At 40.3% G+C, this 22,469-nt stretch overlaps 1 protein-coding gene across 1 annotated transcript; it reads right to left on the reverse strand.

Moving 5' to 3' along the window:
* Positions 1 to 1,330: 1,330 nt before the first annotated feature.
* LOC140240718 (integrator complex subunit 5-like) lies at positions 1,331 to 22,240 on the reverse strand. Its single transcript, XM_072320481.1, has 20 exons — positions 22,117 to 22,240; positions 21,218 to 21,422; positions 20,130 to 20,233; positions 19,393 to 19,501; positions 18,611 to 18,749; positions 17,516 to 17,714; positions 16,820 to 16,934; positions 15,618 to 15,865; positions 14,868 to 15,037; positions 12,610 to 12,718; positions 11,453 to 11,563; positions 10,798 to 11,062; positions 10,124 to 10,242; positions 8,937 to 9,173; positions 8,048 to 8,304; positions 7,096 to 7,166; positions 6,529 to 6,677; positions 5,415 to 5,519; positions 4,386 to 4,458; positions 1,331 to 2,963 (listed from the first exon to the last, which is right to left on the reverse strand). The coding sequence occupies exons 1-20, from the start codon at positions 22,135 to 22,137 to the stop codon at positions 2,857 to 2,859; spliced, it is 2,913 nt and encodes a 970-aa protein (XP_072176582.1). The 5' UTR covers positions 22,138 to 22,240; the 3' UTR covers positions 1,331 to 2,856.
* Between the last annotated feature and the right edge of the window lie 229 nt (positions 22,241 to 22,469).

Here is a 22,469-nt window from a genome sequence, read left to right on the forward strand (position 1 = left end):
TGGAGCTGGGATACTTTTTTGATTTGGATCATTTGGATTGTAACGGGCTGGAAGGCTAAACATATTTTGTCTATGGAAAGGGTACATAATTTCAAGCACAGGCAAGCACATTTCAGCCAGATGCTTCTGTGGTTTTTGCAAAATGAAGACAACTACAGGGAAACCTCTTTACGAGGAGGTCAGGAACAAAACCCCTCTAACGACAAGCTGATTTTACAGGTCCCAACTTTTTTTTATTTCTTTGTTTTCTTACCCTGATATGTTGAGGAACCCGATATAACAAGGTCATTGTCAGTTTCAAACAACATAAGGTAATTGTCACAGTTCTTGGGTCCTCCTTATAACAAGGTTCCCCTGTAAATGCCAACCTGGAGTCATTCATTCACCTTATTTTGTCATTGAAAAATATTATATTTTGTGTGTTGTGTTTTAGTTGCCTATTGTATCGTAGCCACTTTTTTTTATCATCATTTATTATTATACTATGTTTGCAGAGGGGATGAATGGAGAGTGTGGAAATGTTTTTTTCATTAAAATATTGAGAACATTGTTTTTCTCATCTTGCCAAGAAATGTGGAGTTGTGTACACATGCCTATGGTTTGTTCTGGAGATTTTGATTAGTGTTGTGATTAATCAACTGAAGGCTCTTGATGTGAAGATGGTGTGTTATTACATGCACATGTAGATATGCGCTTTATGTATGTAGGTATAATGCTCCATGCATTGAATATTGAAAGTTATTCAAATCCACTGTAGATAAAATAATGAAAGTTCAGTTTTCCATGGTATATGCTCTTCTTTCCAATGAATAGTTTTTAAAAAAAGCAACAAACCATGCCTCTTGCACCCTTATTGGCAGAGGCATAAAAACAACAACAAATCACCTTGATAGTTATGAGGAATTAAAAGAAAAGAATACTCTCGAGGACAGAGTCATACAAGAAACACAAACATTAATAATTGCCATGCATCTTAACAAAAAAATATTTATTCATGATGCATAACTAACAAAATAAGATTATTTACAGTGCAAGTGTGCATGAAAATTTACACAAACTTACAAAAACTCCGGACACTGTTGCACATGTTTATAACATGCTCATGTTACATAATGTAGAACTAAATGTCTGGCTTCGAAAATGAGACCTTGAATGGTTCATTTTTTCCCCTACATTTTCAATCCCCCAAAAAAAGGGGAAAAAAAGAGAAATAAAGAAAGGCTCTCCTAAACCTGCTTTAGGACATTACATGTATGTTTCCCATACCTACAGACAAGTAGTCAACCTCAGCCCCCCCCCCCCCCCCCCATCAATGAGCTTTTAACATGCACATCCACAATTTCCGGTTTAAAGGGGATGGCTAGTATCTGATCAGTGGGAATCAGTGGGAATGCCGAGGGATGATTGCTCCAATCCTTGTGGGATTCATTTAAGAGTACATTATATATCTATTGTTGTGTGAAAATTATTTGCTTCAGAATGGTCTCATATTCAAGTTATGTGCAGTTGAAGGCCTCATCACTGTACAGGCATGCTAACCTGGAAACATTAAACTGCACATTACTTGAATATGAGACTATTCTGAAGCAAATCATTTCCACACAACAATAGATATATAATGTACTCTTAAATGAATCCCACAAGGATTGGAACAATCATCCTCCAGCATTTCCACTGATTCCCACTGATCAGTTACTAGCCATCCCCTTTAAAGTGTATCTTTGGTCAAAAAATATTTTTTGATATTATCATATTAAAACAGAGTATCCTCGCGCAGCCTTCAAAGAGAACATAATACAGACGATACCCATTATGCCAAGCAAATACAAAGTTCAGCAAAGAATTCTGAGGCAAGCTTACATTGAAATGAAAAAATGAAGGGTTTTATGCAATGCACTCCATAGTTGGACATTCCTGAAACAACAACCATTTTTTCCATCTGGACACAACAGCATTATGGGATGGTTGAATTTCCAGATGGACCAATGAAACTGACCGAAGTATGTCAATATTGTGTCCAATCAGGCAGCAAAAATCAGCCGCAGGGAAGGTTCTTGGCACTTTTTAAGCACACATGTTGTGCGCAAATATTCCGCGAGAGGTCACAATCACATGGCGGTAGAGTTGCCATCTTAACCTGTCGAATGAACTGAACGGAACGTCACTGACGATGCAAAACCAGAATCAAACCCGAACCCCCAGTGAAAGCCCCCAGAAGAAATCCTTCCATTCTCCTCTGGTGGGCAGTGTTTCTGAAACCACCAAAGTCTGCCCAGCCTTTTCTTCCAAAATCTTACCACTGTATTTAGTTAGACCTTGAATTAACATATATGTAAAGCAGAGGTACAGTGTAGATATGATGTCTTTATTTGAAGGTTTCTCTTATGGATTGGGTTTTGATTTAACAACAGAAACACTTCAAAAGAAAATGAGGATTTCTAGCAATACAATTACCTGTGTACCTTACCCACCCCCCTCCAAATAAAAACAACAAACAAAAGAACAAACCCTACACAAAAATGCACAGAAAAGTGTTAGGATTCACTGGTGTTGGCATTCAGAGTACAGCTGTGAGTGGGGTTCAACAGTTCAGAGATGTTTGGTGAATCCATAGTGGAGAGGTATGAATGCACAGCACCGCTGCACCACAATACGTAGCCTTGTCTGTATTCTGGTTGGTGTGTTACACTTGGGATCACGCAGTACTTCTTCTAATCTTCTCCTCATCCACGGAAAGTTAGTAAACACAAATGGCATCAGTTCCTGTGTTTCCACCATGTTTGGCGAGAGTTCACTGTCAGTCGGTCACCGAGGGCATTGTTGTCCTCTTGAGGAAGGCCTGCATGCAAGACTCTCTCAGCTCTGCGCGGGCAAGGGAAACAGGCTGGTGTAGAGGAGCCCAAATTTGTGGATGTTGCGGTGAACAAGGCTCCTCACGATCTCTGCATACGTAGCCACAAGCTCTACACGTGTGTGTGAGACGAAGAGAGCACATGGATAGACATTGTTGGGTCTTCAGGAATTGAAGCAAATAACATTATTACTGTGCTTTTTTACGGCTCAATAAAAAGCCAATGCTACACTTTACTATCTCCCAATTTTTGCCAACCCTCCCTGCCTCCCCCAAGCTGAGATAATGCATTACATTGTTACGAGCCGTAACATTATTAGTATTAAAAAGCAAAAATATTCCTCCTATGCAAGGGTTAAATGTTTGCATCCATCACATTTGACAGTTCTGAGTAACAAATAATCTCAGCTACATCTTTTTACTTTTCCCCTTTCGCTTCCAGCAAGATTTAGCCTGCGACATCGTGATGATTTGCACCCAGCTGGAAAATTTCAGTGCATTCTCATTTGTGAAAATAGAGCATGTGAATGACTGCCCTCCATATACACACGGGACAGAATTTGAAATGAAGAACTGAAAAATGCAGTGACTTGCGCAGTTGCTAAATACGATTTTCAACCAAGACAGCTCTCTCAATCTTCTCATACTGCTTGCACACGTTGACTAGCTTTTTATCTTATGAAGAGAAAACTTACAATCACTGCGTGACAGCTCAACTCTTTAAAACTTTTCCTCTTGATTGCTTGCATGCTCAAAACTCTGGCATGAACTGCAAATCTATATTTGCAACTCATGAGAGTACAAACCAGTTCTGCGAAGATGGTAATGGGACCCTCTGGATTTCTGATTCCCCCCCCCCCCTTTTTTTTGATAACTGAAAAATTGCATATCACATAGAAAACAATCCAAACAATCTAACAATGATAGAGATCTGTAAGATTAATCTGTTACGAAACCTGAAAATCTCACTTCTCTGTACAACTAAAGCAGATAGAAATGCCGTTTGGCTTCTTTTCCTAGACCGTCCATTATATATGTGCCCATCTAGTTGTTGCATTTTGGACTAGGAATAGCATGTATCAAAATCCAGTCAAGTTTCGCATATTGGCTTTCACAGATTGCCGTTAGTAGCTGCTGAAATTACACACTGTCCCACTGATGAGAATTCAATGAAGGCCTGGAAAAAAAGGTCTATTGGCCAGCTAAGAGGCCGATGGTTCACTGATGGTCGCGATATGATATGAACTCATTATGGACGTTTGTTATCTTTCAGTCCATTTTGAAATGGTCATGAAAATGAAAGAACATCATACCTCAATTCAAGACAAAGATGTTGATCGAGAAAAAATGCTATCAATATGTACTCTGCAGAAATTTGACATTAGAAACAAAAATAACTACAATGAAGTGACTGTTGCATGCAGTCGACAGTGACATCTCCTTTCATCATGCAATCATTGTATCTCCCATAAGAATATGACTCATCATTTACATCACATCCGTCCTTGTTTCTATTGCGCAAAGAATGCCTCACCTTGTGGAAACGTCCTGGATGGCTGCCCATGCTCATCGACTTCTATGAACACCTCAGCTATAGGCGGGTTATCCTGATTGGGAGCAGATCGGAAAGGAAGAGTCGTAAAATTTTCTCAGAGATGCAGACAATACAACTACCAGCTCTGTTCAACTTTTTTGATGGGATTTCAACCTCCACAGTTACTTGCATTATTTGTGCAAAAGTAATAGCTTGGGCTTGATAAAAATAAATCAATCTGCATAGCAAAAGAAGGACTATTGTCTGTTAACAAAGCGTAAAGCTTTTACACACTCACACACAAAGAGACAAAATGAAAAGATGTTGAAGAAAAAGACACAGCCAAACATACAGGCAAACAAATACACAGGCAACAAACACACATTTCATAGCATTCATAAATTTGCACACATGGTCACACAAAGGGGAAAATGCAGACTAAAACATGAGCATTACAAAACATGACAAACACACACAAACACACACACACAAAAACATGTTGATGGAATATGTTACAGAATGGTTTTCACACAATCTACACATAACACACACAAAGGAAGACACATGGACAAAAAAACAAAAACAACTCAAAACAATGCATTCACACAGACATGCAGAATGCTCAACCAACAATACAAAGCAGTGACAGACTGATAAACAGACAGACAAAATGAGAATTTGACATGTACGAACAAGAAATGAAAATGACCGAGCACAGGATGTATACCATGTCTCAGATGGAGAAGTAAACACCGTCAGAGTTAATGGCAGCTTGACAGGCACAGAGACAAAATGACAAACTAACATTCAGACAGACAGACAGATAGATACACACATACTGTACTGCCACAAACATACATGCTATGAAACTTTCGCGAGTTGCCACTGGCATTCAATGCATTGTGCAGGGGAGAAAAAAAAAGACAAAATGTTCGAGTGCATATTACTTTTGCGAATCTTGGTTCCTCGCAACATTCACAAAAGTTTCACGTATGTGAAGATTTCTGGTCTTACAGTATGTGAACTCACCCTGAGAAAGGCCCAGATGTTATCGAGGAGGACGTAGACCTCCCTTGGCGTGAGGGAGACAAAGATGAGATGACACTGATTTAGGGGCGGGGGGATAAAGCCAGCCTGAAACAGAAACATAAAAGGAGGTTCTCTTCAATCCATGCAGAAATCACAACTAAAATGATAATGACAATGGAGTCCAATACCTTTCATGTATGTATTGCACAATTTACCTTTCACTTCACAAACATACCAATGAACATATTTACATTATCATAGCAATGAAGATGAATTGATACTACTCTTGCAATCAAAACTATAAATATGCAGTACACCATAAATTCAAGATATGACAATTCAAATGAGATTGCTCACTTAAAGAACTCCGCATCACAATTGTTGCATTTCATTATAAACACAGTTAACAGTAATGAATGCATCAACGTTAACCCACATATTCAAACTGATGTTAGCAACTGCTGTAGGACATGATGTTGTAAAGGGGTATCAACCCCATTCAAAATTGTCTTATGACGGGTAATTGGAGGTCAAAATACTGTTGTGTATTGTATGAAGTGGCAATTTCTTGCAAGAATGACATCAAGAAAAACTTGTTTTTTCTCAACATTTGAAACAACTAAACCCAGATGTATTATCATACCCTCAGATACAAGGACAATGCTTAAAGATAATACTACTCTGAAACTGAAAAAAAACCCCCCAAAAAACATATAAACCCCCGTTCTCCTAGAATTACTGGAGTAGTAGACCTTTCACTAGAGTGACACCAGGATTCAAAATGAGTTTTTCTACAAAATAAAATTCTGACCAGTTTGCACACAAATTTTAAACCTTCCACAAAAGGTCACACTCAGAATGAAAATGTGTACTCAACTTAAAAATAACAATTACTGCCTCATTCACACATGTGCAAACTTTCACAAAATTTGTCCATGTTGATATAAAACTACCCACTGTCACACAAAGTCATAGAAGATTCTTTTATAACAACTATGCAAGACAGAAGAAAGAAAAGCCCCCAATGAACAAAAAATAGCCCTTTTAAAAAATCAGAAGATCAATCAACCCCGTTCAGAAGGGAAAACTAATCAACTGTAGGCAATGGCCGTACCAGGTTCATACAGTGGACGATCCGGCAGGTGATGTGGAGGTGGGTCTTGGAGTCGCTGGCCAAGCCATGCCTGGAGGACTCCCAGTACGAGATGAGCGTTGCCATGACACTGGACATGATGCCCATGCAGTAGCAAAGGGCTGGCTTGGCTGGAGAATAGTTGGTGCATGACAGTGAGGAGATAAAGAAAAGAAAAAATCCTTGACTGACTGGGTATACCAGACTCAATTCATCCCAAAGAGAAGGCATTACATTAAACCATTTTGAAAACAGTCTACTACCCTTTGCCATGATTTACTAAATACTGCATCTTGATGGTTTTGGAGCATATATTTCAAACCTTTTTATCTGCTTGAGTGTTGTTGGGTGCTCTTGTTTTTTCAGCCATGTGAGCAAAGTGTTATGCCGCTCAGGCAGCAAACTTTAAAACTTTGTAAAATTGAAGCCACCGCAAGATTGAATGGTGTCTTTATGGACTAGTTCCGTGTATACTCAGACATGTGTCTATGGGAAATGCGTGTTATAGCAAAATCAGCAGTTTAAGTGAAGAAAGCAAACAATACTTACCCTTGGCGACTATCTCCAGGATGTCCCACAGGAATGGATACTGATCCATCTTCTTCTTGATGCTCAGGTTGCTGTGATTGGATTCAATGAATATTTTACTGATTACATCTGGGACGAGTCACATGAAGGGATATCATCCATTTCACACATATATTCGAACATTAACCAGCTGTTTCTCTTTCTCTTTCTACTGTCTATTCATCTATCTATTGATTGATCTCCCTATATGCCTATCTCTCTCTCTCTCATTGGACTGTTACATCAATCTTTCTTTCCATCTACCTTCCTATCTCCATTGATCTTTTTTTTTTTAATCAATCTAACAATCTTCAAATTAATCTTTGCATCAATCTATCCATTTTCTATCTTTCTATCTGTATACCTATCTATCTATACAATATTTTTTGTATCTATGAATGAATGAATGAATGAATGAATGAATGAATGAATGAATGAATGAATGAATGAATGAATGAATGAATGAATGCATCACTCACTCACTCACTCACTCACTCAATCAATCAATCACTCAATCATCAATCAATCAATCAATCAATCAATCAATCAATCAATCAATCAATCAATCAATCAATCAATCAATCAATCCATCCATCCATCAATCAATCAATCAATCCATGTTTCTATTTGAATATATATTTATATATTTATTCATCTATCTATCTATCTATCTATCTATCTATCTATCTATCTATCTATCTATCTCTATCTCTCAATTTCTCTCTCACACAAGTACTTTGATCCCAAGAAAAAGAGAGAATCTTGCCCGGTGTTGACTCTGTCCGAGCTAATAGTCAGCAGGTTGCCAGTAAATCCATTCAGCAAATAAACAACAAAAATTGTGCTAATAATACAGGACAGGTGCACCGACTAAAGACATGTTTTTCATCAGCATAAAACCACCACACCCATCGACAAAGGAGCGCCCTCGTACCGTTCGATTGTGTGCTTGACCATCTCCTCGTCCGGCCAGCCCTCGTCCTCGTGGCTCACGTCGGGGCAGACGATGTCGACGAGGATGGTGGCCAGGAGCTTGGCCGTTGCCTTGGCGATGGTCTTCGGCGGCGGTTCAGCGGCCATTGAGGCGGCAGCGGCAGCTGGGCTCCTCGCGTCGCCAGTGTCGGGGACGACGTGAGCGCAGGAAGTGATGGCTGCCACCAGCTGCCGGGAATTTGTGAGCCTTGTCTCTTCCTGAATGGGTTTACATCACAATCAGAATATATTACCAGTCTAAATTCTGAGGAATATGATCTCCCTACCATAGATATAGTTCTTGTAAAAGCCTTGACCCTTCTCAGTGTATGCAGCACAGTGTTACGTATTGACACCACTAAAAGTGTTATGAATAATTGTCTTCAAGGCCATACTTACTCTGCCAGCTGACAACTTAATGCACTCTGGATAAAAAGCAATGGGTCACTCAATTATTGACTAACATTTATAACTGTTACAACTTTCCTTGATGTGGTATATTTTGCTTGCTACTTCACTGATTCTAACACTGAAGAAAATGGCAAAGCTCTAAATGGCCATGAATGGTAATGTCTATAAGGTGAACTTGCACACATATACATACACACACAAATGAATTCAACATCTTTACATCAACATCCACACATCGCATTACACTGCATGAGAATGCACAGTTTGAAAATGTGTTTGATATGTTGTGGGCAACTGAACTACTACTTTCCCTCATCCAATACTTGATTGCAATATCTAATAGTATAAAATTCTGATATGGCATTCACACAACATCCAGAGATTATTGTGCGTGATAACAAAAAATATTACTTTTCCTTTTGAAAATTTTTTTTTCTTACCATATCTGATGTGCTCTCGGGGGATTCCAGTTTCATCCGAGCCCCCTGCCCGATGATCCCAGAATGGAAGACAGTCGACGCCCCCCGCGGCACTGTGAGGGAGCCGAAGAAATCCTGGTTGTGCTTCAGCAGGTACAGGGAGGAGTTGTTTGACGGACCCCCGCTAGAAGTCTGTGGGTGGGACTGAGACCACGCCTGTGAGTGCTTGCTGGCGTTGGCGAAGAGGTGTGCGTGGTGCTGTCATCGGGTGGTAACAGAAATAACAGAAACTATCATTGGAACCTGCTGGGTGTGACTATTGAGGCTACGTCTTGAATCGGTTGCTGTCTGCCTTTGCGTTTCCTACAATTCATGTTTATGCAATGCATGCTTTCCTGTGATGTAGATATGAAGAGTTTGTTTGCAAAAACCGATAAGTCTTGAGCATTTAATCAAAGTGGAGAACGGCGCTATAGAAATTGTATGTATTATTATTATCATTAAGTCCATATTTGTCAAATGGAGATATTTGGATTAAAGGTCAAGAAAAATAAAGAGAACAATAAGAAAATTTTCGCTTCTTTTGACCATAACTTCAAAAATGTACCTTTATATGTAGTGACGAATATATCATTTAAAAGGCATCATTTTGTACTTTATGGTACTTCAAAATCTTCAAAAATGGACTTATCGGTTTTTGCAAACAAACTCTTCATATATTCTTCCACTTACCTACCTTTCCTATCAAAACAGTACCTCATCTCTTTCTTTAAAAACAACAGTAGTAACATTGAACAAACAAACAAACAGACAGACAGACAGACTGACAGACAAAAAAAGAAAGAAAGAAAGAAACAAACAAACAAACAAATCTGAGCCTTACTTCATAAAAGATGTTAGGATATCAACTTTTGCTGGAGTAGCAACTTCCAATAGCAACAGCCAATTAGGAATCTGGATTGTTGTTGTTACCATGACAACTGCCATTCCAGCAAGAGTTGCTATCACATCAAATTTTTATGAAGTGGTGTCCTGATACATTACTGTACTGGCAGTGTCTTGTAACTCCTGCATTACAATATGGGTGAATTCAGTCAAACCGTACAAAACACGCCATGTGTTTTTATTAACAGGTAGAAAATCTCCCCTTGCTGGATGCTATGACATTGGGAGTGGCATAATTACAGAGGAGCATACACCTTACACACCTTCTGCACAGCGTTCTGGAGCAGCATCCTGAGAATGATGGTCTGGGCCGTTGGGTTGGCACTCAGAAAGGTCAAGTACTCCGTGCAGGATCGCATCATTTGGAGCCGCTCCAGGGTGTCTGGCAGTGACAATATGACACAAAAACATATTTCATAATCATTACAATCCTCTCTGATCTTTTTAATACAAATTCATGACAAGGTGCTGCCTCGATATTTTTTACAACACAGTTTCAACAATGATAATAATAATCAGAAATATCTAAGGTGTCAGACGAAGCCTGAGTTGGAGTTGGAGGTGAAGTTGGAGGAGGAATTCCAGGTAGAGCATGAGGAGTTAGAGTCGGAGTTGTGGGGGAGGAGACTATAGTTATAGCATAAAGGTAGGAAAGCAACAACAGCACACACATTACCCTGGTACTTCGAAATGAGGTTTAGATTTCATAAACCAGCTTATGATATTGTTAACCATTATCACACAATTATTGACACCTTTCATGGTTCACATTATGAGTATCCTCATTGCATATTATTGAGGATTCAAAGATTGACATTTACTCAAATTTTCTTTCTTCTCTTTTGCCCCCCCCCCCCCCTTTCTCTTCTCTCTATCTCATACTTCTGGCAGTACCTCCAAAGTAGCTACATTAAACCCTCTCTATCATTCTTCTCACCTTCCCTCTGCATTGCAGTGAAGAAGAACTCCACCGACGACTGACACAGACACAGCAAGGTGGCGCTGTCAATCACCGGCGGGAGACCAATCAGCTCTAGCAGCTCCACTGTACGGGCGGCCACGCCCACGTCGCCGTGGTGAAGTTGACTGGCAATCATCCGCAGGTGGTCGGCGAGGTGGGTGCAGAGGACGGCAGGGGTGTCAGTCTTGCTGCTGGACTTGAACGCCAGGAGTTTTGTCAGATTTGTGAGGAGCTGTAAGGTCTTCAAATGTGTTATGTATGAGAAAAAGAAAAAAAAAATCATACAAGACCTATCAAACTTGGTAGATTGACTTAAAAGAAGTAAAAATATGAATTTCTGAACAGCTTGCCGTCTAATACTAAATTTGATTAATTACTACATGATTCTATATCTGCATGATTCTATGAGTGAATGATAGAAATCACAAAGAATATCAGCTGTACTGACCAGAATTAATGTGAACTAAAAAAAGTGTTTGCTCAAGTGCGACAGATTTAATGAGAGCTTTTGTGTTTGTTTTGTGTTTAGTTTCCATTAATTTGTCTAATATTACTTTTGGGTTTAGCAAAGGCTACAATACATAAACAATTGAAATAATCTGCAATTGCAGTTACCTGATGTCTGACATACCTGAGTTGGGTTTGTTCGCTGAAGCTGGCTGACAGATTTATGGATGGTGGCTGGGAGGATTGTGGGATAGCTAGTCTCCATTTCAGACAGGATTCTCATGTACAGGCCAATCTGTATTCAGGTTTAAAAACAAAACAAAACACACAAACAAACAATGAAAAAGAAACACATCGAGGTAAAAAATGCAATGCGCCGAAGCTTCCTTGATATAACAGTAACGAAGAATAAACATGGATGCACTGATGCAGCCAGGCACACTAGACTTGCTTTTGATTGATATAGCGGATGGAGTATGAAGTCAATTCCTGAGACTCTGAGTTCTGACAATTTTGAAGATTTACCTCCCAATCTTCTCTTCCCTGAAGTCCCATCTTCACAGGGTTTCCTTGGGTAATGTTTAATCCTTTCTATGCCATGGACTTTAGACAGTGTATATAATGCTATGACGTTTCTATGCTAATCAGCAGTCAAAGCAAACAAAAGATTACAGCTTGGATTATAACAGGAATATTATGGGAACAAAATGTGAGTCTGATCATATAATGTCATATTTTTGCGTCCTTGTTTTTCAAAGGAGAGATTGTTTTCTAATTTGAGACGCAGTAAACTCATGACTCCTGTTTTGTAGGTGTGTGATGTTGCCAGCTCAAGCAGTGGTATGTATCAATCAAGTTGAAAGAATCTTTGAGATGAAATTAATAAAAAAATATGGAAATTAAAGGTGCATAGTCCCGGTGTTTTAGTCAAATGCGTACGCGGGCACACGACGCAAGTTTCCTACGCTATCGACTCCTCTTTAGCGCTTACGCTGTGGCCCACTTCCCCGAGTCCGAAGAAGTCTGATTCACTGTAGTCAGTGGTCAGATCACAGTTCGGCTCATGATTCGGCTGAGGGGGATGACAGCTTTAGCAAACTTCTTTTGTGATGTCATAATAACAAGCACATATATACGCACCCTGGCATTACTAGACTGCGCAATGCGCAGAGAAGACAACGAAGGCAACGTTATTTAGCAACACCTACGCACTTTACTCTTGATGACAGCTCAACTTCGGTAATCTTCATATCAATGCTAACGGTGATCGGCAGTATCATCAACAGCGCCCTCTACACTACCGGGACTATACACCTTTAAATCTCAGTTGACCAGCCTCACCTTGGATGGATTCGACTCATTGATGAGGATGAAGCTGAGAATGTCGGAGGCGCAGGACTCGCCGGACTGGACAGCGATGAGGGACAGGATTCTCTGCAGCCAGCTGACCCTGGTCAATGGACAACATAAGGGAAATTTATTTGTGAAGTAGTAGTAGTAGCAGGGACTCTATCAGTCAAGAATGAACGTGGGTGTGGCATCCCAGTTGTTGTCTGCTTGTTTGAAACAACTTAGCTTGTGGCTAAATGGACCTATGCATGAATGACCATCTCCATCATATAGGTCACACCTTTGTATGATCTGTAGTCCATTGGAATGAATGCACTCTTTCTGCACAGAGATGCAGGCGCGGTGGAGCACCCCAATTTGCATCTCATTATCGCCCCGTTCTATTTGAATTTCCAACGGGCATCCACGGCTGTCCGAAACTGTGTGCATGAAAAAGTCAAATCTTTACCTTCTCCTTGTGCCGCTATGCGTGCCGCTAGTAAACTCAAACTTCCCACACTATCTAAGTTTTTAAAAACCTTCCTTTTGATGAAAAAATTATGAAATTTGCTGCACTAGAACTTGAGATATTAAAGCGTTTTGAAAATCACCTCTCGCAAAACATGCTCTCTGTTTTTTTCCGACTGGACTATGGCCGGGCTCCAATGTGTCCGAAATTGACAACATAAGTTTATCAGGCCTCAATCCATATATGGTGAAAGTTTTCGCTTGGTTCCACCTGTACTTTTTGAGAAATCAACTTGTTTCTACAGGGTTTGGAATAGAAAATTGTAGTCAGCGGAACAATTGAAAATGACGTCATTTCTTTTCCCGTAATATTGGGCATGCATATATGGTACCGTACGTGAGATTCAGGATTTCGTGCTCATTGTTGGTTTGCATGTGACGCAGTCTATTTTGCTGAGTGTCGCACGGCGGTGACTGCTGAGCTGCTGCCGCGCACGCTGCATGCAGCAAAGCGTTGTGTGTGCTGTGACATGCAACGCTACAGTCACGCGATTATATATACATGGGACCGACCTGTACGCTTTGCGTTCGTGTCATTTTTGACATCACCTTCTGTTTTTTTCCAACACAACCATGGCCGGGAATATTACGGTATGACATTTAAAATGCAAGCAGATAAATAAATTTCGGTGTACTTTGTTCGAATGGCGCTTTGGTTCCACAATCACACTTCGTGAATTTTAGGATGATTTTCGAAGCATATTTTTGGTAATTTTGCTCGCCAGGTTTTCGCTAAAATTTCACATTTTATCATTGTCAAATCCTTTAATATGTTATATGTGCATATTCGGACATGTTTTCAAATTCAAACTAACTCAATTTCAATCCGAAAATAGGTTTCCTTAAATTGTTATTAGCTTGAGAAGTTGTTTACTTTTTCTCAACTACGCGAGTACATGTTGTTTACTTTATGCAAATAAGGCTCGGCTGCCGATGGATTTCTGCGAGATAATTGGGGTGCTCCACCGCGCCTGGATGTCTTTGCGGTTTGTAAATGATTCTCATCAAACATGCAAGATTTCTGCCACTGACAGTTGTTATCATACGAGTGTACTGATAGGATATGGAGGGCTTATTCGTTGTTCTGCCATGTTGGACACATTGGATCAGCATACACAGTCTGATCCTTGCAGGCCACGATGTGGGGAAAAAAGCTGTGAATAATTCTCATGCCCTAAAATATTAAACTTCTAAACAACTTTCCACATCAGAGAACAGTCATGTGAATAAAGCAGTGGCACACAATACAGCAGATCAGTGAAAGTTTGAGCAAAGGTCGATAATCATCATGCACGTTTAGGACCATTTCAGTGTCTGGTGGGTTCCACACCTCACATGCCATGACCACCCAATCAAAACTGTCATACAATGGTCACATGACTCTAATGACCCTAGAGTTGACCTCATCATTAAGCCTACAAGACAGAAAACAGCACTCACTTGATTACCGATTACCGAGGTGTTTAAATTAGTCCAAACTGCTTTTCTTCCCTGTGAATGTGACTAGTACTGTAGGAAACATTACAAGTAATACTATATGCACTTACAGGCGTGGGGCAAAGAGATTCGGTGATGATGTCTTGGTAAAACCATCACTGAGAACGTTCATTCAAAAATAATGGGCTGCTCAGTCAATCTAATGAATATATATAATACATGAAATCAGGATCATTTAGTTTGTATTAAGTAAAAATCTACAAGCATGGATTCTTTTATTATGATTTTTTTTTTTCTGCACCAACCTTCTTCCCTGGGAGCTGATGATATCCTCACACAGCAGCGAGGTGTGCTTGCGGAGTTCGCTGAGGAAGGGGATGTTACCGGACTCCTGGCTGACCTGGGGCGTGGCCAGTAGAGATAGGTTGCCGGACTGGCTGTAGGCTGACCGCTGTAAGTCCAGCAGGAGCAGATCCTGAGAAAAGAAAAGAAAAAATAATAACCAGAATGGCAACAAACATGAGATTACTATTCCAATTAATCATCTCTGCACTGAGTTCAGAGAAGAGCACCCCCTCTGCCACGCTCTCTTTGCCAACCTGATTACCACCGATGACCTGATTACCACCGATGTCCTACCATTAACTGTGTGTGTGCTCATCCTCGCACGATCAGAATATAAATTTCATGCAACTGAAGTTTTGAGGAAGATTTAAGAATTTAGCCATGTGCTAATAAACAAAGCTTGACATATTACTGCCATGTCCCTGCAGAAATAAAGGTTTTTAAATCACACATGTAGATTCTCTCTGACAAGTTGGGTCATAAAGAAGACATTGACTATATAAATACAATTTGCCCCTCCCCCATATTCAATAAAAAAAGTAACCCATTCCACATTTGACTTTTTCTCATCAAGCAATGTCTGTGTAAACTATGCGTACATGTATATGTTTTTCATCAGTCTGTACATCTGTCTGTTTGTATGTCTATCTTTCACCACAGGAACTCACAAGATTGAATTACAAGACACACTGACAGAGGGGTCACCTTACCAAGATCAGAGCACAGGTGTCTCGAACCAGCTGATTGACCTTTGACCCCTCCCTGGCCTCATCCGCCACTGACCCAGGGGGCCGGCCGTCGCAGGCGGTGTCGAGGAGGAAGAGGAGGAGGTTGAAGGCACCGCTCCCAGACCGGCAGATGAGGTGGATGATGAGACGCAGCAGGGTCTCCCGGTCCCGCTTCAGGACCGCCGAGTCCCGGAACTGCTCCGAGATCTTGTTCAGGACCTCTGGAGTCACTGTTGGCGAGAGAGAGAGGAGGGTAGAGAAGGAGTGGGTGTTGGGGTCACAGTTTGGAATATTCTTCTTCCCTCAGTGATTTGATAATTTAACAGCAACAACCGCAACAAAGAGAAATATTTCCTGGTGGCCTCTCAAATTACATGATTTGAGACAACCTGCATTGACCTTGATGTATCCTCAGGAGAATCACATCAAATATATATATCTATGTGAGCAAGATATGTATACTGTAAAACGAGGAATGTTCGCGTGCATTTTAATTTCACGAATTTCGCGAGCGCCAAGATTCGCGAAATTAAAATGCACGCGAAAGTTCTTGTCCACACTATATGCATTGAATGCCAGTGGCAGTTCGCGAAAATTTCATGCCGCAAAAAAGGCCGTCAGCTCCAATTCGGGAAAAATTCATGCCGCGAATATATCCTGTTTTACAGTATACAGTATACATACTGGTATATACACTGCAAACATCTCTTTTGTAAAACTGATAGGAATTTCTGCATGTGAGACATCACAACTTATGACCAAAACGGATTCATTTGCCATATTACTGTACATAGGCCCCAACTGATGTTCAAATGCCCATCACTGTTGGAAAAGCCTGATTTCTCTCAAAGATTCATAAATCTGTTGTATCTGTTTTACTGCAAGATATCATGGTGTGTATAGTATATATGTTTCTCACATAAAAAGTTGCTATTGAGTACACATTCTCTTCTCAAAAAAAAGTAAAAGTTACCACTTTTCTGATTGACAAATAACCCTCACTAGAGTTGAAGGTCACTTCCTCCTTCGCAAACTAGATGGGCAGATTTGCATAGAATTAATCATGAATTTAGTATTCCTCCATAATTTCAAGCATTTTAAATCTGTCAAGGGCTAGCTGAGCTGTTCCTGTTCCTGCGCTAACCTCATAATCTCATTTAGAATATCTAATGATGTCATCTTACGTGCTTGGACAAAGTCTGTGGTGATGATCTTGAGGAGGGTGGATGACATTGTGGCAAGCTGGAGCAAGAAGGGCACTGTGAAGACATCATGGTCCTTCTTGCTGTCAAGGCTCTCCTGCACAACCAAACACATAGACAAACAGAAATCATGTATGATATGAACCCCGTTACCTGCTCTGATCATTTTTTTTTTCATGAGTTTTGACAAACATGATCTGATTGTATTTTTATAGATTTCAGCACAAATGATTTTATATCAAACTGGTAATGATTTTGTTGTCAGAAATATTATCGTATCATTTTTCTTAATAGTTCATTCAAGGTTAATGAATGCAGGATTCAATGCGATAATTCAAAACTTTAGTCTCATCAACTTCATTTTTTGAAGTGATACCTATTAAGACATTTTAAGTCGTAGCGGTTATGTAGTCTAAATAAGTATCTCACAACTTGACTTTAGCGCTCATTTTTAAACTGAATTGCAGGACAGGAAAAGACGATTATGTAGTATATATGTGTGCAGTACATGTGGAATAAATTCCAACAAAACTGCACATCACAAGCCTACAATATATCAGTCTTCTGAAAGATAAACGGTGGGTAAATTACAAGATCTTTTTGTCTGTATCTTGGTCCATACATTTCTCACATAATTTTATCAGTTTTAGTGAACAATCATCAAGATGGATACTATACCTGGAAGAGATCCAGCAGAGCTCGGCGGATGTCCTGAGAGTGCTGGGCAGTCAGGTGACCCAGGATGCCCACCACCGATGCCACCTTGGGCACTTTGGTCTCCGTGGCGACCAGCTGACCCTCCAGTGACTGGCTGGCGCAGAAGTCCTTCAGGCCGCAGGAGAGGACGCGGGTGATGATGGTGGTGGGGAAACAGGAGCTGGGATGGATTGGTTGAACAAGAGAGATGATGATTGATTTTCTTTTAACCCACTGAGGATGAGCTGATTTGGCTATAACACTTATTTCCAATATCGTCGCTGGGGCGACAAAACCTTGTATCTACAAAATGTCAAATGTTCAGGAGAGCCAAAAAACATGGCGGCCGATGCACTGTAGCGAATGGGAAAGCCTTTCCTTTGACATGCCATGGTGGCTTTATTTTTGGAGTTAAGACAGTTGGGATTTGGACAGGACATCACTTAACCCATTATTTGACCATCAATCCAAAAAAAGTCACTTCCACCAAATTTCAGATACAAGGTCTTGTCACCCCAACGACGATATGCTTTTGCTTGAGTACACTCAGGACTATTCTTCAATGGGTCAAGAATAAATTATTAACAAAAGTGACAGCTCCTTACCTTGCTCAACAAAGTAGAATGTAAACGACAAGTACATAGCCTTTGTGAGTTACTCAAATTCAACCATTTAATGGCTGTGCAAAAATCTGCACTTGTGCAAAGTTCCAATGAGACACCATATTACATTTTGGGGAAAGGTACGTATTGAACTTTCATTACACTGAAATAAACCCATGCTGTGAGTCCTATGAGTAAACACCATAACAACAAAAAAATAATAAAAATCAAAATCAAAAAATGAAGCAATAATCAGACAAGTTGTCATTGTAGGAGCATTCTGCATTGTCACAAACACAAATCAAGGAATTTTGTACAATTTTTAATGCACACTGTTGTGTAATGCTGGGCTGCAATTGTCACAAACAAAACTCAAAGCATTTACCAGTCAAATATTTTGGAGCATAGTTGTGCCCTGTAAAACTGTTAGACACTGCAATTAGTCATTTACAATTGGGGGTTGGGGGACACTCACCCGATATGAGCCACGACCCAGTCAAAGTGAGGAGAGTGCTGAACCGAGGTGTTGAGGAGAGCATCCACACAGTGGTCTGGGCAGGAGGAGCTCATGGCACCAATGCAGCTGGTGGCGAGGTCCATGATGGTCCGCGTGGCTACACATTAAAGATAAAGTTATTTCTACAAAATACATAGAATATATTGTGTATATATATTGTGTATGCCAAATATTTCCTCAAGTTTTTATTTCAAAATTAACTCTCATCCCAACATGTATGTGACGTGCATGCATGCATTTTTCTGTTCAGTGCTGTACACCACAATTGCAAATTTAACCACTCATGAGATTGTTGGGAAGACCCAATTCGTGAAAGAATACACTTGATAAATATATGGCGTATCCATTTTTTTGCAGGGTTTTCACATTTGAAAATTTTGTATGCTGATGTAAATTCAAGAACACAGTCATGAAGACATTGGCTCCAATTCCAACATGAATGCAATGTGCACGCATATATGTACTGGTACGCAGTAGTTACTTACATGAACAAGGTGTGTGATAATTTGGATACTCCACCATTAGCAAATTCAACCACTCACGATATTGTCAGGAAGTTGTGATTCACAAAAACTTAAACTCACTAAATATATATTGTATGGCATATACTGTAATTCTAAAACAGTTAAGTGCTTACTGATGCTGAAGGATGGGGGACTTCCCTATCAATAAACAGATTTTACTGAACACCAGCTACTATTACTATACAATGGAAACTTGGCAGATGTGCGGTAAAGTACCTTTACAAGTCATCCACAGCTGCAGGAGCTCATTCAGGCTAGACGGGTGGGGGACTCCCCTCCGGTTGGCATAGTTACTGCTGATTTGTCCCAGGAGAGCAATGGACCACTGCAGAGTGACACAAAAATTAGAAATCATTAAGAACATCCTTGTGATTTATTGTATTTCAAATATGAAATACAATCTTTTTATCATGATACATTTCCTTTGTGATGTACAATGTAAATATAATTTCCAAGATTGATAAACAAGACAGAGCTTCATATGTCTATCTCTTTTCACACACAAAAAAAAGGAGGGGGGAAAATGGGTTGCACAATAAAAATACATGCATTCAAAGACTTTTTCAAATTCAATTATACAAACAGCATGAACACCTACAGATATTGAGCTAGATTTAATGAGAACTGTCATCACCTTAAGTTGTAAAGAGCTCATGTTCTGTGAAAAAAAGGACAAATTATGTGCAATGGACATATCCTGCAATACAGTAAGTAATTTGGCCATCATTGGTACAATAAGAAAATCTCCAAGTAACACAGAAGGCATATCAGTAATATTATTAATAGTAATGACTAGAAATTACAGTAAACTAATCTGTTATCAGTTACTGTGGTAAATGTATCCGTAGTTCTGGTAGTCTTCTTGGCTAGCAATTAAATACCACGGTACAGGTATGGCAGAAACATCCACGGTTACTGAATTTTCTCTGGATGGCAAGATTTGCACAACTCACAGTGGAGAGGATGGGGGCCCATGCTGTGGGACTGTTTTCAATCAGTTTCTTCAGAACACTGCACATGTCCTCAATCAGCTCGTCCAGCTGCAGTCCCATGCTCGCTGAAATGGAAAAATGAATGTAAAATATGGACAAAGGCATCAAATTATGCTTTGTTTTCTCATGTACACACTCACAATTGACAAATTAAAAAGTTTGAATGCATGGGCAAAATAAAATGGAATATATAGCAAAGTCTTGTTTTTCCCTTTCTCCACACTCAGTTTAGCCCAAGTAGAAAGAAAGTCTGTCAAAACAGTGTGTTTACTCGTAAGTGATTCTTCTCTCCCCTTCCTATCACAAGCATAAGAGGAAGAAGAATGAGCACTGCCAAAATATCCCTTATCAATTCATAGAAATCAAATTCAAATCTTGGATGTAAATACTGTGATCCCCATCTTTCTCTTGATTTTGAGCCTTGGGAAGTAAATCAGAACCTAGAAGAAGGTAGCCTATAATCTAGGCGGAGGGTGCAGCTACAAGTACGGTCTTTATTGTCACACTAAACGTCTGATGGAGCTATACTATTGTCTTCGCCAAGCGATACATGTGATACGGTGAGGCTACGAACAGTGGTTGCACGCCAAGCATCCACCGCCTATATCCACTCATCTTGCTGTAGTTGTTTTCTTATTATCGACTAAAGCAAGATGAGTGGATATAGGCAGTGGATGCTTCCCGTTCGTAGTCTCGCCTAATCCGACGCATCGCCTAGCAAAGACAATAATCTCACCGCATCAGACATTTAGCATAACACCAAAGACAATAGCTGCATCCTCTGCCTAGATTATAGACTACTGTATACGCCATATATTTCGCAAGTCTAAATTTTTTCGAATCAGAATTTCCCAACAATTTCGTGAGTGGTTAAATTCGTAACATGTGTATGCCACATTCATATCTTGATTAGAGTCAATATTTTTGCATGTCTTTAATTTCGCGAATAGCACCCGACTCACGAAATTCACAAACATAAAAACCTTGCAAAATATTCAGCATATACAGTAAGTAGAAGGCTGTCCAAGTACACTATTCTCTCTGCCTACATGCATTCTCTCCTTCCAGCTCGTAGAGGTAGAGGTTGACACTCTCATCAAAGATGTGGCAGAGGAAGTCGAGGACCGCCGTCCGCGCAGCCGGCAAGGTTTGCAGGAGGTGGAGGGCACATCGCGCATGCTCTTCGCTGCTAAGCTTTCGGCCATGGCGAGCGTCGACCCCTTTCACGAATGTGCGAACGTTAAAGAGGATTTCCTGTCAACACAAACAGATAAGAGCAAAGTACTGTGACAGCCTATACCATTAAGGGGGGGGGGGGGGGGGGAGTACAAAGGATACCAGAATTTCAGAAACTCAAACATTAAACCTCTTCGTTCCCAGACCCCATCATATCAGTGATTACATTCACGACATGGATGGATAAGCATTAGACTTATATTTTTTATCATCATTCACATCACATGTATAACCATCGAATCGAAGGCTTTCAGAATTGTTCACCCTCCAGAGTCCTGTTTTTGTTTTTGTTTTTTGTGAATATGCATAAATAAATTTTGAGCACAAACCACCCAGAGCAGAGCTAAATTTTGTATAACAATAATATTAGATCTAGGCCCTATATTTACCACAGAGCGTCGTCGAGCCTACTCCAATATATGACACAATAACTGGTATTACGAGCACCAAGGGCCACAACTGCACAAGGCCAAATGTATTGTAAGACACTTTTTCTCATAGAATTCATTATGATCATTCATTGTCCAAAAATTTTTGATAAACGTAGGAGCTGGTTGTGTGTAGGTAGTGGCGTATTTTCGTTATCAACTGCACGACAAAGTGGTAGGCCTAACAGATGCAAGTCGCGAGTCTTACTCGTACACGTAAAGAATATAGGCCTAGACCTTCAACAATAATAGATTCTATTCTACAACACATTGCAATACCTTACCTTAACTTCGGCCGTCTCCATCTTTTTTTCTTTTCTGTCTTTTCCGGAATGGTAGCAAACCACTGGTTCTTTGTTTCGAATCAGACGTGCACTAGTTTAAACTCCAAATGAAAGTGTTCGCTAGATGTTTCGCCACCACTTTCAGCTGACAGATGCAAGGGAGCAGCTTGCAGTTTGCGCACAACTTTCTCCGCGCCGGGTACGTCGGTCGTAGGCGCTAGCCCGATGTGCTTGCTTTTGGATAATGCGCGATGCGCGGTCGGTGCCTACGTTCTGCGCCGTACCCTCCCCGTGGGTAACTCGCCATCGAGACGATGTGGGCAGCGGCGGACGCATGGCCCCGCAGTCTCAGT

This window comes from Diadema setosum, chromosome 17, assembly GCF_964275005.1.
Source record: "Diadema setosum chromosome 17, eeDiaSeto1, whole genome shotgun sequence".
Classification (NCBI taxonomy): domain Eukaryota; kingdom Metazoa; phylum Echinodermata; class Echinoidea; order Diadematoida; family Diadematidae; genus Diadema; species Diadema setosum.